Below are 15,668 nucleotides of genomic sequence, written 5' to 3' on the forward strand. Positions count from 1 at the left end.
GTGTGACAGAGAAACGGCTCGCTTATCTTCCCCAGGCTTAGGAAGGTGCAGCCTGGCAGGGGGATGTCGCCATTTACGTATTCTTAGCCCGAGGTCTGACCTGTGAGGCTTGGCCCAGGGCAGCAGGGAGGGGGTCAGGGGCAGTCTTCTCCATCAGACCCTCTTCCTTCCATCTAGTCTTTTCCTCTATTTTAGCTCTATGGGTAATTAGTTCGTCGGTTCCAGCACCAGACTCCGGGCTTCCAGTAGGCAGTGACGCGGAGGTGGGAAAAACACGCGTGTGGGAGTCGGGCAGCCGGCACCCTCATTAGCCTTGTAACTTTGAGCACTTTTCTGAACTTGATTTTTCCATCTCGGCAAAGTGGAAATGAGCAGGCTTATGAGGGGGGATTCTTTATGGGGTGGACGACAGAAGGCCCGTGCCTGGGACACACAGGCTGCTCAGTAAACGCCCTAGAGTTAGGATCGCATCTCTCACTCACCCTTTACCCTGTAGCTTTTTGTACGAGTGAGGGCTCAGGAAAATATACTAGGTCAATGAATGCAGTGCCAGCAAAAGGAATTTTTCACTCTTGTCACTTTGTAGGGGATTTCAAGCCGAGGAGTTCCCTCTCCCAGGTTCTGGCAGTCATGGACCGAGAAGAGCGGGTCCAGGCGCGGGTCCCGCGTGGATGCTGGAGCCCATACCTGTGAGGTTGGTGCCCGCGAGGGCGCAGCCAGGGCGCTGGAAGCCAAAACCGCCGGCAGAGGGCGCCCCGGGCCCGCTGAGCGCTTGGCGCTGGGGTTGAGGCGCTTGCTGGGCTCCGGGCACAGGCTGCAGTCCGGTATTGACCGCAACGCTGGACGCGCCCGCTACCCCGGCGGAGCGCTAAGCGAGCCCCCTTCCAGCGCAACGGAGCCCACCGACCAGGAGCGCTGCTGCGCGGAGCCCTCTCGGCGAGCGGTGAGTACAGGCGCCCGCGGGGCACGTCTCACTCTAGTTGGGGGGGCACCTGGAGGCCGCTCAGGTCGGATCCGGGCGGGCCGTTCTGGCTGGTATGCGTGGGAGGGTGAGCAGGGTCCCAGTTTCCGTTTGGTCTTTGGGAAAGGCTTGGGGGGGTTGACCCCAGGAGGCGCTGCATGTGGGGCGGAGCTCTGCTTTCTGGCAACTCAGGCTTAGTTGAGGGTCTAACATGGAATATTTTCTCAGGGACCCCTGTCGCGTGCCGTCCCAGGGTCCGGGGGTCTGAGGTTTAGGGGGAGGTAACCCAGGGCGGGCGAGAGCTCACCCGGACGTCCCCCGTCCCTTTCGCCCGCGGCACCATCCGGGAGAACCACGTGCGGCTGTCGGCCACCTCTCTGCCTGTCAAGAGAAGCCCGCCTCCAGGGCAGGGGAGGGGACGCGGGGGCGGGGTGGCTGTGCCCCGCGGGAACCAGGCCGGCCCGTGAGCCCGCCAGTGCCAGCTCGTCTCTCCGCCTCGTGTTCCCACGGGCTCTTGGGTGATAGCGGGCAGTTTCGCGGGCAGGCGCAGGGCTGTTCCTCGAGGGACCAGAGACCACTCGAGGGGCGCCCGGGTGCTCGGCTCCCGGAGAAAGGAAGCAAAGAAACTGCCCGAGTGACTACTACAGGAGGTGTCCTCAGTCAAGGAGGCGCCTAGCGCCCGAAAGCCCTTTTCCCGGGTCTCGTCCATTTTGAAGCATCTCTAACCTTCTGAGGCAGTGGCGCAGCGCCTGCTCTCCGTGGACTTGGCCCAGGATCCTTTTTCCGAACCCGCCCCAGCGAATTTTGCGCATCGGGTGGGGAGCAGAGCCCCGGCTGCGCGCGCAGGGCAGGACTTAGGCGCGCCTCCCTCCGTTGTGCAGCTGCGGCGGGCGCTTGGGGAATCCTGTTCTCGGAGCTCCAGGAGCATTGAGAGAGACCACCTCAAGGCAAGGTAGGTGGCTCTCCCGGAGTTGGATTGGGCTTGGCAAGTAAAGATGCGATCTGCTCAAATCTTGGCAAACGTCCTCAGCTCTCTCTTTGCTTTCTAGGGCTTTCGGGGAGCTGCTGCGGAGTCAGGGGCTTGGAGGTGCGAGGCATGTATTTTCAGCTGCGCCTCAGAAAGGGAGAATTCTCTGTCACCACCCGAGAGGCAACAGCCCGTAAATGTGACTACAATTGACTAGCTCGGCAGAGGCCTGGGAGTCTCTGAACTGACAGCTTAGAATATGCTAAAAAGCCAGTGCTTTCCATGGGGCATTGAAGGGCCATCTGGTCCCCGTAACAGTGACCTGAAGCAAAGGAGTCAGAAGACAGTTGTAGAGAGCAAGAGGGACCTTCCGAGGGGCTGTCTTGGACGGCCCAGGGCAGGCTCCTGCCGCCCAGTTGTTGTGGCCTTGTGATGGCACGCTGGTGAGGTCCTCCACCCAGGGGAGCAAGTGGCGCTGAGCCAGGGACCGCCTGGCCAGCCAGGACTCCTGCAGCTCTGATCGACCCCTAATCCCCGCCTAGGAACTTGAGGGGTGTCAGAACCCCCTCTGGGCTCTCCCTCAGGAAGATGAGGACGCTGAACACCTCCACCATGGACGGCACCGGGCTGGTGGTGGAGAGGGACTTCTCCTTCCGCATCCTCACCGCCTGTTTCCTGTCGCTGCTCATCCTGTCCACACTCCTGGGGAATACGCTGGTCTGTGCCGCCGTCATCAGGTTCCGACACCTGCGTTCCAAGGTGACCAACTTCTTCGTCATCTCCTTAGCCGTATCGGATCTCTTGGTGGCTGTCTTGGTCATGCCCTGGAAAGCGGTGGCTGAGATCGCTGGCTTCTGGCCCTTTGGGTCCTTCTGTAACATCTGGGTGGCCTTTGACATCATGTGCTCTACCGCGTCCATCCTCAACCTCTGTGTGATCAGCGTGGACAGGTACTGGGCCATCTCTAGCCCCTTCCGGTATGAGAGGAAGATGACCCCCAAGGCAGCCTTCATTCTGATCAGCGTGGCATGGACTCTGTCCGTTCTCATCTCCTTTATCCCAGTGCAGCTCAGCTGGCACAAGGCAAAACCCACGAGCCCCTCCGATGGGAATGTCACTTCCCTGGGCAAGACCACCCACAACTGTGACTCCAGCTTGAGCAGGACCTATGCCATTTCATCCTCCCTAATCAGCTTTTACATCCCCGTGGCCATCATGATTGTCACCTACACCAGGATCTACAGGATCGCCCAGAAACAAATACGGCGCATCTCGGCCTTGGAGAGGGCAGCGGTCCACGCCAAGAATTGCCAGACCACTGCAGGTAATGGCAACCCTGCGGAGTGTTCTCAACCAGAAAGCTCCTTTAAGATGTCCTTCAAAAGAGAGACTAAAGTCCTGAAGACGCTGTCCGTGATCATGGGGGTGTTTGTGTGCTGCTGGCTCCCCTTCTTCATCTTGAACTGCATGGTGCCCTTCTGTGGGTCTGGGGAGACCAAGCCCTTCTGCATTGATTCCATCACCTTTGACGTGTTTGTGTGGTTTGGGTGGGCTAATTCCTCCTTGAACCCCATCATCTATGCCTTTAATGCTGATTTTCGGAAGGCATTTTCCACCCTCTTAGGATGCTACCGACTCTGCCCGACGTCAACTAATGCCATAGAGACGGTGAGCATCAATAACAATGGGGCCGTGGTGTTTTCCAGCCATCACGAGCCGCGAGGCTCCATCTCCAAGGACTGCAATCTGGTGTATCTGATCCCCCATGCTGTGGGCTCCTCTGAGGACCTGAAGAAGGAAGAGGCAGGTGGCATAGCCAAGCCCTTGGAGAAGCTGTCCCCAGCCCTGTCTGTCATTTTGGATTATGACACTGATGTCTCTCTAGAGAAGATCCAGCCCATCACACAAAATGGACAGCACCCGACCTGAACTCCAAGGTGAATCTTAACAGACCCACTCATCCCAAAAGCTAGAGGAGATTTCTCTGGGGCTTGTTGTGAAGAAACTGAGGCGTGATGAGACCCTGAGCTGTCAGGCGAGCCCTCCTCTGCTGCTTTCCCTCCAACCCACCACTAACCACATTTTAAAATACGTTCCAATGTGTTTTCTGTGTTGTTCATAGTGAATCAGAGGGACACATGTGAGGCGATCATTCATAAGGGACGTGTCTTTGGCTCCAAAATTATTTTTAGAAACTGATTCTTATCTTAGGACTTTAAAAAATAGGGCACAGAAGCAAGAAATGAAGAGCTTCATTTAAAAATTAGATTTTTCCGGGAAGGAAATGAGAAGGGTTGAGTTTGCTGTGTACAAACAGGTGCTAACACTGGTCCAAGCAAAGTTTTCAGATTGTAAAGGTAGGTGCATGCCTTCATAAATTATTCCTAAAAAAGAATTGAGCCTTACAATAGGAATGGGATTTTTTTTTCCAGTGTTGATGCTTTGTTGGTATTGGTTTTATTTATTTATTGTATTATATGGATATTTAAAATTTATTATAATAAATCTATATTTATCATATTTAATAGGATAAATGAATGAGTTTTCTGAGATCTTACAATAGCATTTTTTGTCCATTGAACTAGCACTTTATCAGCCAGTGAAACAAATACACAGACTCTCTGAGTTTCTAAATGCTCATATAAAACTTCCAGAAATACAGCAAAGACTAATAGAAACTGAAGTTGTGAGGATTCCTTAAAATTCATTGGCAAGAATAAATTCGAGGTGAGAATTCACAAACGCTCAGATTGTTTTTTTTTTTCCTCCTGAAAAGATTTAGAAAGATTTTTTAAAAAGCATAGCTCCTCCTGTGTTCAGATTTTTTTAAGTGACGAAGACTTTTGCCTGAGAATGAGTTACAGTTCTGTAAATATCTGAAATAAAAAACAGCTTAAGCGTCCAGCTTGAAATTTACGACCTTTGGTGGTAATAAAAAGTATTTGCCACTTTGTATTTATGTAAAATAACTGGCCCTCTCTGTCTTTTTTCATTTCCTGTGTCAGATAGCTTTTCTGAACCAAATAAATGGCTGTCCTGGTTAGATTTGTGGGAAGACAGTGAGTTTCCTTAACTCATGTGTCACAACAGGTTCACCAGTGGACCAAGGTCAGATCTTACATCACCATCTTACCAGGTCAAACCAAGCTTTTCAGTGGGGCTACTTTTCGTAGTGCTTTAATCTGAACTGAGAATTTTTTTTTTTTTAAGTCTAAATGTATTCTAACAGATAGTGCCTCATTATCTTCCTCAAGTAAGACACTTCTGTTGGTGGAAAAAAACAGGCGACCCTTTCCTTTCTCTTTGGGTATATTAAGCATCCCAAAGCCATCAGCATCTCTTTTGACAAATGCTAGCCCTTTCTCTGTGCTTTGGAATCAAGTTCCTGTGTCATCATCTGGGCTGTAAAAAGTATCATAAATCTCCATTGCCAGCTAGTAATTCATGTGGGGCATTTCAAGAGAATTTTTTTGGAAATGTTTACAAAGTATTCTTGTGGGTGAGCAATTGACTTAACATTTACTTGAAATGGGTAAGGAGAAGGATACCTACTGCAAAGGATCTCCTGCATCAGGTCTGTGTTATTTATGCATTGTGAATGTTTTCTTCATTTTATTGCCTGTATGCTTTCTTACATATAATAAAATTATTTTGTGAACTCAGATCAACCCTAAATGGGCTGTGTTGCATTTGTTAAATGTGTTTTAAGAGCTAGGATATTCTACATGTAGGAAAATGGGCATTTTCGAGGATACATTACTTTTTTTCCTCTTTTTTAAGTGGCGATTTCTCTGTTATGTATGCCACATGTTGCCTTTGACCATTTCAACAGAGTTGATTTGGGCAGTATACTCCTGTTTTCTTTCGGTCTCAAAAAACTTTTTTTTTTTTTTTCAAAAAGAACTTTTTCTTTGCTCGGAGAATTACTCTACTTTTCATTTCACAGCTTTGAAAGATTTCTAAAATCTCTGCTTTTTCTTTCAAAGATCCCAGAGATTTTAAGTAACAGATATCACAGAAAAGACTGTGGCTTGTGTGCATGGTCGTGGACCCTTAGCTTATGGCAACCGCTGTATGTGTAGCGTGTGTTTTAAGAGTAAAGTATAACAAGAGATTTCTTCCTGGAGAAAAGATACAGGTTGTGATGCTGGGCTTATCAAAAAGTCTTGCAAGGCTCACCCGCTGGTCCTGCCAAAGCTATTGAGTTACTGTGATAACCACTCCCCTCCCTATTTTGATCCCAAGGAAGGAGAATGCCTGAAAAGTAGGTAATGTAGAAATTAAGGGTTATGTTTATAATTTGGAACATCACACAACAGATGGTGGCCTTTTAAATTCCATTTTTGCCTTCCCCAGGCTTTGGCATATAAAGAACATATCTAGGACACACATAAAGCATGATGCCTTTTCTTTCTGCTTCCTAACTTTCTGCACATCTTGATTTCTGGCGGTTCGATGTTGTCCTTTAGCTGTCCAGCAACATCGGCTCCGATGCTCAGGGTTGTCACTGTCTGACCAGTGGAACATGGCACAAAAGCCTTCACCATGTATTTCACTGGCAGAGTGAAAAATAAAGACATGTCCAGAAATTATATTACATAATTGTAAAATTCAGGACACTGTGGATGCAACCATACTTTGGGTTCCTGGCATGTTGGATAGATAAAGGGTATCTTATGAAATGTTGATTTTACTGACAGGCTCTTTCAGAGAATTTAATTTACAACCACAACAGCAAGATGAAAGTATGACATATCGTTCATTTAACTTTCGTGATGAGGCTAAATATATGTGAGACACTCTAGTAAGACAGGGTCAATTTAAAAGAGGTATTTATTTTTCCTTCCCATCTAATACGATGCATTTCCTGGTCAAATAGATATGGAGCTCTTACTGGTGATGGAATGTCAGAAAGTCTTAAAGGAGGTACACTGAGCCCTGGGCTACTGTTGGTAGAGCGGGAATTTATGCAGGAGAGGCATTGGATTTTCTTGGGATCTAAGCAAGTCATGGTCTCTGAGTCTCACCTGTCCTGATCCATTAAATGAGGAGGACAAAACCTCTGCATTCACTTCTTCCTGGGAAGAAGTTAGGGGGTCACACCAAATAGCAAACTAAGTAGTTCACTCTTGGGGACCTTCTGAACTCTGCACTCTCGAGGGGCTCCGTCCTGATTTCCCCCCAGGCCTGGACCAGCTCCAATTCAGGGCCGGTCCTTCTACCCACTAGGAGCCAACCTGCAAGCAGGGGCCTGGGGTGCAGAAAGTCCGGGCTTTGTTTCAAACAGACATGGGTTCACACTTCAGCTACTGCTTTCAAGCTGTGTGAGCGTCAATAAATGTCCAGACCTCTCTGAGCCTGTTTGCCCATTTGTGAAATGGACATAAACAAGCAGGTTCTCGTGAAGATTTAAAAGAAGCTAATGTCTTTAAGGCCCCTGATCCCTGAGATATTGGGTTCACTGAATCTCTGCAGGATCTGTCCTTGGAAGGGATTGATGACAATATTTATTGCATTACTAGTCATGGAGCTAGAATACATTTGAATTCTTGCATGGTTGCTTGAAGCAAATGGAAATGGCTTTTAGAGTGCAGGTGGTTTGGGATTCTCCCAGACATCACTCTCTTTTGCTGTGGTTCCCTGGTATTCCAGAAGCCAATAGCTTTTTATATCTGCGTGGTTAAGGGACTTGCCTGAATTTTCTATTAGATCCTGATGAAAGAAATCTGTCCACGATGGTGTAGTCTATGAAATCTTATTTACCTGGCAGCATTTGTTTCATGAGTGGATGGCAGGCCAGGTCTGGCCTGTTAAAACTGGGGTCTGTTGCTCTGCACAAGCTGGTTCCAGTGGTTATTCGAAGGAACTAGCTCGGTGGATCATGAGATTGTAGTATTAAAAAGATTGGCTGCACCTCTATGGATTTCTTTGAGATTTCCTGGAGAGAAACATGACCTAATCAACCTGTTTATGTGTAAGGAGGATTGAGATGATGACAAGCATTACAGCATAGAGAACTCCTCTAAGAACTTGTGACCAGGCCAATCTGGTCAGAGTGCCTTCTGTCGTGTTAAGTAACTTCCATGTGATGTCCAGAATTAAAAGATGCAGCATTTGGACCGGAGTCAGTCACATCCTTCAAGATTTGGGAGTTGTAATTTAAATAGTATTAGAAGCGCAGGAATAATCTCTGGTTTAAAAGGGTTTAACTTTCTAATCACTATGAGAAAATGTACAAAATCCATTAAAATTGTTCTCATGCACAGAGAATATCTATTCTACCTGCTCTCAAAATTGGTGAATGTTTTCAGCCATTGAGGAGGATCATGCTGAGTTATATCCAGAGAGATGAGCCCACCTAGCAGAAATGCCAGCAAACTGGCAGGTGGCAGTGGTTCCTGGAAGGACTGAATTATAGGGCAGAGTTTGTAATTTCATTGAAAAAAATGTTTAGGGTAAGGTGTTTGGATGAACTACCTTTGAACCCTTGAAAAGGCACATCTCTACAGTAAGAGGGTTAGAAGAGGATTTCTAAGATTTTTTTTCAGGCTCGACAATATTGCCTATGAGATCCATTACTGCTGAAGGTGGATCTTATAGGTGTTCCAGCGCTGTTCTCTTTGCTGCTCGAAAGCTGATGGAATGATATCTCCAGACCCCGAAGAGATATTATGCCCTTGCTTAACATTTGTCAATGATTCCCAGTTACTTTCAGGAAAAACAAACAAACTCGCATAAGGTCCTTCCTGAACAGACCCCTGGTGGTCTCTGTAGCTTCATCTATGGCTACTACCCCACTAGCACTGTCCCTACAGACCTTTTGAACTTCATACAGCTTGTGGTGTGTACTAGGTACTTTCTTGTCTTTATGCTTTGCACATGCTGTTCCCTCTGCCTGGAATATCCTCCCCTGTTGTCTTTATGTGTCTGTTCCTACCCATTTTATGATTCAATAGGGCATAATTGCAGAAGGCCTTCCTTGGTACCGTCTTCCTGTCTCTACTACTCCTTTTTTTTTAATGGTCATACCCACAGCATATGGAAGTTCCTGAGCAAGGGATTGAATCTGAGCCACAGCTGTGACCTCTGCCACAGCTTCAGCAACACCAGATCCTTTAACCCACTTCACTGGGCCAGGGATTGAACCCATGCCTCCACAGTGACTTGAGCTGCTGCAGTTGGATTCTTAACCCACTGTGCCACATTAGGGAACTCTTTTTTTTTCTTTTGAAAGATTCAGAAAGGGCACGTAATGTGTCCAAAGTCACACAGTAAATGATGGGGCAGGTTTAAATCTAGGGCTGTCTGACTCTAAAGTTTATTCTTTTTTTTTTTTTTTTTTTTTTTGGTCTTTTTTTTGGTACCTGCAGCATATGGAGTTCCCAGGCTAGGGGTCTAATCGGAGCTGTAGCCCCAGGCCTATGCCTCAGACACAGCAACGCCACATCTGAGCCATGTCTGCAACCTATACCATAGCTCACAGCAATGCCGGATCCTTAACTCACTGAGCAAGGTCAGGGATCGAACCTGTGTTCTCACGGATGCCAGTCAGATTCATTTCCTCTGAGCCATGACAGGAACTCCCAAAGCTTATTGTTTTGATGAGGAATCCTTTCTGTTTGCCAGGAACTAGCCCTGACCAAGTGAGTAACTTGTTCAGGGGGCTTCCACATCACCTCGAACATTGGTGGGTTAAAAGCCACTTTTTATTATTGACATTTTCAATCACGTTAAAAAAGATAAGATTGTGTGATAAACCCCTGTGCATCCATCCTATTACCCAGATCGAAACATTAGCAAAAGTAAGGTTGATGGTCTTTAAGCACTAACAGGGGGTTCATGTCTTTGGACAGGGCACAAATTTGAAGTCAAGAGGACATTTCAATTTCAAAACCATGTCCTTGTGGAGTTCAAAGATAACAGAGTTGGGAGATGGCTGAGCCAAAGGTCAAAACACTCCACGTTCAGGGGTCAGTTTGGATCAGGGCACACTTGGTGGAATTCGGCAAACATTTATCTACACCTGCCTGGTGCTCAGTGTGTCATTGTGGGAGGGAGAGGGGAGGGAAGGAGGAGAAGACACGGCAGGAAGGGAGAAGATGCTTAGCTAGAGAGCCAGTGCTGCTGAAGGGGCGTGGGAACGGGCAGGGCTGGGAAGGAAATGGCACTGGAGGTGGGCTTGAGGGGTGGACAGGCAAGGAATGTGAACAATTGAGGTTGGAATTCTGGTACCTGCAAACAAGGGGCTGAGCAAGGGGCACTGGGTGGATTTTTTGGATATAGGACAGGGGGTAGAGATTCATTTAAACTCACTGGATTGGTTCCATCCATCAATCCCTGGCCTCGCTCAGTGGGTTAATGATCCAGCCTTGCTGTGAGCTGTGGTATAGATCATAGACACAGCTCAGATCCTGTGTTGCTGTGGCTGTGGTGTAGGCTGGCAGCGACATCTCTGATTGGACCCCTAGCCTGGGAACCTCCATATGTCGCGGGTGTGGCCCTAAGAAAAAGAAAAGAAAAGAAAAAAGACGAAAAAAAAATTTAAACTCATTGGAATGTTTGGACCAAATGATGTCCCACAGGCTGGCAAAGTAATCGCTTGGGGACCTGTTCAGAGCATCTGGACAGCTAACCAGATGGTCGGGTGATAATGGCTGGGTGTGAACACAAGTCCCTTTCTTCCTCACACCCTCCTGCAGCCTTACTCACCTGTTACCTGGTGACATTCCTTTACTCTCTTCCCGGTTGGGACTCCCTTCTTCCCATCTTCATCTGTTTGAGCCTCAGGTCAGGCGTCAGCCTCACTGGAACCCTTTTCTGACCCTTCCTCCCCTAGGCTGGTGGCCCGCTGCAGGGTATGAATCCTGTCGCGTGCTGGCCATGTCCCCTGTGTCTCGGAGGAGCTCCTAGAGGCACAGAATGTATCCTTTTCAGCGCTGTCTTCCCAGTGTCCAGGATAGCCTGGCACACAGGAGTGTCCCGGTTAAATATGCATATGTTTTTTTAATGAATGGGTGAATTCATGACTTGATGAAAATGCATAACTGCTTATACACATACCTTCATTTTCACTGTGGAGTTAACTCTGCTGAGGTTACGGGGCTGATCTCTGCTAAGTTAGGTTTCTCTGATACTGATACAATCTCAGGAAAGTAATAGGGATGGGATCGTAATGGCCAACCAGGGCCCTCTCTCATATCGCTGTGCACGGATTGTGAGTGATCAACCTTTCACACGGGGGAGAGGCGAAATGTCAACCAAATGTCACCAGTGTGTTCCGAGATGATCTAGCCGCATGCAGGCTGTTTTGAGGCTGAGTTTTTAGGTCAGATGTATTTAGCATTATAAACATGTTGACTGTAATTAAGATAATGTCCAGCCCCATTTGTAAGATGCCACTTTAGCACACACTGCTGTTGGCTGTTAAACTGGGGAAAGCGGGGGCGGGGGTGGGGGGGATGTCCACGCTAATCCTGCCCAAACAGCTGTGAAGTTCTCCTCGACTGATGGTGGCGTCGCTGTAAAACAGCCTGTTCCTGACTGTTGTGGGAGAGGATTAAAGAGGATCCAGTCTGAGAGGGCACCTGGGACAAGAAGGTGACTGTATTTAAGTAGCCTGGTCGTTCACGGCAAAAGTAGATTTTAACGCCGTTTTTAGAACGAATCCATTGCACCCATATTGCAATGAAAGCTTATTTGCTTCTCACGGGACCATGCAATTTAGAATGTCACACTTGAATGTGGCTCTGTCAAAGTACAGCCGCAGAACCTCTGCCTTAGGGCTAGGAAACAGACACTCCCCTGCCCAACTGACAAGTATGTAACTGACAGGACATTGAACGGATCTTTGATATTAACAACCAGTGTTAAATCCTGCCAGCAGTTTGACCTAGCAGTTCCACTTCTAGGAATCTGGCTTACCTCCATACTCACCCGTGTGCTCAGAGATTCCTGTGTCAAGACGGCAACCTTGCTTCAAAAGCCCCACTGAAGAAAACCCAAGCGAAACAAATAACTAAAATGTAGGATGTTCATGGTATGAGATAGTTGGGAAGAAAGATGCATACCATAATGGTATGCACTATTATGGAAGGATCTCCAGGAAGTGAAAAAGCAAGTTACAAAACAATGCGGACCATATGATTGCTTCTATTTAAAACAGTGTAAGAAATACATATTTCTTATGTCAGCACATAGGGAAAGATGCAGGAAAATGCCTGCCTACCTGAAAATAGTGGTGTCTCTGGAGAGAGCGAAGAGGGGCAGCTTTTTTTTTTTAAAAATGTATCTTTTTATTTTTTATCATTTATTTATATATATATTTTTTTCTACTGTACAACATGGTGATCCAGTTACACTTACATGTATACATTCTTTTGTCTCACATTACATGTTCCATCCTAAGTGACTAGACACAATGGAATACTACTTAGCCATAAAAAAGAACAAAATAATGCCATTTGCAGCAACATGGATGGAACTAGAGACTCTCATCCTGAGTGAAGTAAGTCAGAAAGAGAAAGACAAATACCATATGATATCACTTAGATCTGGAAGAGGGGCAGCTTTCACTTTTTCCTTTCTATGTATTTTCTTAGTTTTTACCAGAAGCTTGTGTTTATGTATTATCACATGTGCAATTATAATATTTTTGGCCATGCCCCCAGCATGCAGACATTCCCACCTGTGCCACAGCAGTGACAATGCCAGACCCTTAACCGCTAGGCCATCAAGAGAACTTTCTTATACTGTTTTTTTCTTTTTTAATAAGCTTGCTGAAAAAAAAAAAAAAAGAAGCATGCTGAACCGGGAGAGGTCCAGGACTGGCTCATGGACCCTCAACAGATCTGTGTGGAGCAGGACACCTGGCCACCTGCTCCAAAGCCCCTCCGCTTTTCCCAGGAGGGATCGGGATCTTTCTTTCCCACACAAAAGGTCCTTCCACAGAGCCCATATTTGGGATAAGATTTCTTCTTCTTCTTTTTTGCTTTTTAGGGCTGCACCTGTGGCGTATGGAGATCCCCAGGCTTGGGGTTGAGTGGGAGCTGCAGCTGCTGGCCTTCACCACAGCCACAGCTACTCAGGATCTGAGCCTCACCTGCAACCTACACCACAGCTCATGGCAACGCTGGATCCTTAACCCACTGAGTGAGGCCAGGAATCGAATCGGAATCCTCATGGTTGGTAACCTGCTGAGCTGCAAGAGAAACTCCTGGGGATAATTTTCTTGACTGAGAACATCTCACTTTGGAAAACATAGTCTGTGTGGCCTTTTGGAGGTTCAGGCATTTTTTCTGTTCAGCTTTTGAGAAATGATGGAAAGCACTCATGGTGGCATCCTGGGGGACTTGAGGTTGGGGTCATCAGTAAGAGCCCTCAGAAGTCCCCTTTTCAAGAACCAAGTCCCCTCAGAGGTCTGGACGATTTTAACAACTTTGTGGACCCTCCATGCTCTTTGTTTGTGGGACTCCAATGCTCAGCGTATCAAACATATTAGAATGTTCTCACATCCTTCTTAAATATCATTGTATTGCTACCAGAAAAGATTTTTAAATGTCTTGAAATTGCTCATAATTTCAGTTTTGCAGGTATTTTTGTCATATTTTAGAACCAATGCATTTTCCCTCTCTGCTTTCCAACATTTCCAGGTGATTTTGGAAAGCTCAGAGCCTGAGGGACCTCTAGTCCCTGAGCCCCCAACAAGCTCCTGCCAGAATTTTTTCCAAGTTTTATGAGCAAAAATGCCGCGTGCTATTAGGCACAGCAAGAGAGGCCACTGCCATTTTCCCTGTTGAAATCACTCTTGTTCTCCAGCTAGGTTGTGACTACTCAAATGTTTAAACACTTTTTCTGAAACGCTGTCTGCCACAGCCGTCCCAACCACTTCAGATTATTTTAAAACTGAAAAACACTCTAGCATTCGTTCTCAGGTTTAACCTTTGGGAAGGTTTTCAAATTCTATTTTTCTCATCCTTGACATAGATATTAAATGTTTTAGTGAAAGTTTTATGTAAAATGCTCCCACAGGCTCATTTTAGACATTTCCAGAGAATAGGTATGAAAGGCTTCAGGTGGTAAATTCAGAGTGTGAGGATAAAAGCCTTGAGGGCTGGATTGAAGGGAAAGATAGGCTTCTTTATTTGGTCTTTTATTCTACAAGGAGAAAGAAATTGAAGGGTGAAGCCTCAGACTCTGTAACCTGTAAGAGATTAGAACAGCAAGTCACAGGCAGAGAGCATGCTGAGGCCAGATACTGGTCAGGGAGACTGGCTGACTGTCACATGCAGACTGAGTTTGTTAAATCGGGACGCTATGTTATTTCAGACACAACTGTATATGGGAAAGAGTCTTTGGGGATCTAGTTAGAGCATCAGTTCACGTTAAAGGCTGATTGCTTTTATTTATTTATTTATTTTTTGTCTTTTTGTCTTTTTAGGGCCGCACCCATGGCATATGGAGGTTCCCAGGCTAGGAGTCAAATCAGAGCTGTAGCTGCCAACCTACACCACAGCCACAGCAATGCTAGATCAGAGCCGCGACTGCGACCCACACCACAGCTCATGGCAACGCCGGATCCTTAACCCACTGAGCAAGGCCAGGGATCAAACCCCAAACCTCATGGGTCCTAGTCACATCCATTTCTGCTGAGCCACGACGGGAACTCCAAAGGCTGATTGCTTTGGGGAGATGAGGTTACATGTCACAAGACCTCTGTTCAGACTCCCTCTGGCTTCACAGTAAAGAATGAGTAGGTACTTAGCTTTCTTTCTCTTGTTTTCACCCTGATGGTTATTAAATCACAGATGTGCATTGAACAGAGACTCCAAATTCAATATAGGAGATGGGAGCAGAGGGAGAGGGGAGGGAGGAGGAGGGGAGAGCTTGTGGTTTGTCAAGAAATTAAGTACTGCCATCTCATTTTTTTTTAAATAAAAATTTTATTTTAGAAGCGTTTAAGATTTATAGAGAAATTGCAAAGGCAGTACAGAGAGTGCCTAAATACGGAATTCTTCTGTATGGAAAATGTGTCCAATTTCCCACACATGTTTGTTTATTTCTTTGTTCATTTATTCATATCAGTCTGGATCATAGGTATCTGTATTTTACTTTGAGTTATAATCCAATACTTTATTTATTTATTTATTTGTCTTTTGTGTTTTGTCTTTTGTTGTTGTTGTTGTTGCTATTTCTTGGGCCGCTCCCGCGGCATATGGAGGTTCCCAGGCTAGGGGTTGAATCGGAGCTGTAGCCACCGGCCTATGCCAGAGCCACAGCAACGCGGGATCCGAGCCGCGTCTGCAACCTACACCACAGCTCGCGGCAACGCGGGATCGTTAACCCACTGAGCAAGGGCAGGGACCGAACCCGCAACCTCATGGTTCCTAGTCGGATTCGTTAACCACTGCGCCACGACGGGAACTCCCCAATACTTTATTTTGTTGCTCAAATTGTTCCACCTTTGGCCACTGGGAGCTCTTTCGATGGGCTTCTGTCTCACTTTGACCTACCTCCACCATTGTAAGATTTTTATTTTTATTTTGGTACTTCCTTTGTTTCTGAAACTACAAGATGCTCCAGACTCATTCCATATATTTCCTGCCCCAGCTATAGAATCAGGTGTTTCTTGGTGCAGGAGGCCGGGGGTGGGGTGAGTAGGGTGAAAGAAGAAATTCTCTCTTTGTTCCCTGTCTTGGGGAAAAATATCCAGTCTCTCACTGTTAAATAAGATGTCAGCCGGAG

General features: G+C 46.8%; 1 protein-coding gene across 5 annotated transcripts in view; it reads left to right on the forward strand.

Annotated features, from left to right (window-relative positions):
* The window catches only part of DRD1 (dopamine receptor D1), a 600,123-nt gene that overhangs the window by 20,286 nt on the left and 564,169 nt on the right, over positions 1-15,668 (forward strand). The window contains exons 1-3 of one of the 5 annotated variants that reach the window (XM_085001472.1): positions 827-943; positions 1,843-1,913; positions 2,011-5,590. In XM_085001472.1, coding sequence (XP_084857598.1) covers positions 2,517-3,857 — 1,341 coding nt within the window. In that variant the 5' untranslated portion in view covers positions 827-943; positions 1,843-1,913; positions 2,011-2,516 and the 3' untranslated portion in view covers positions 3,858-5,590. 5 annotated transcript variants of the gene reach the window in all.

Source organism: Sus scrofa, chromosome 16, assembly GCF_054392235.1.
Source record: "Sus scrofa isolate SSC_HxYL_T2T_F1_AM1 chromosome 16, Sscrofa_HxYL_maternal_Yorkshire_Landrace_v2.0, whole genome shotgun sequence".
In the NCBI taxonomy this organism is placed as follows: Eukaryota; Metazoa; Chordata; class Mammalia; order Artiodactyla; family Suidae; genus Sus; species Sus scrofa.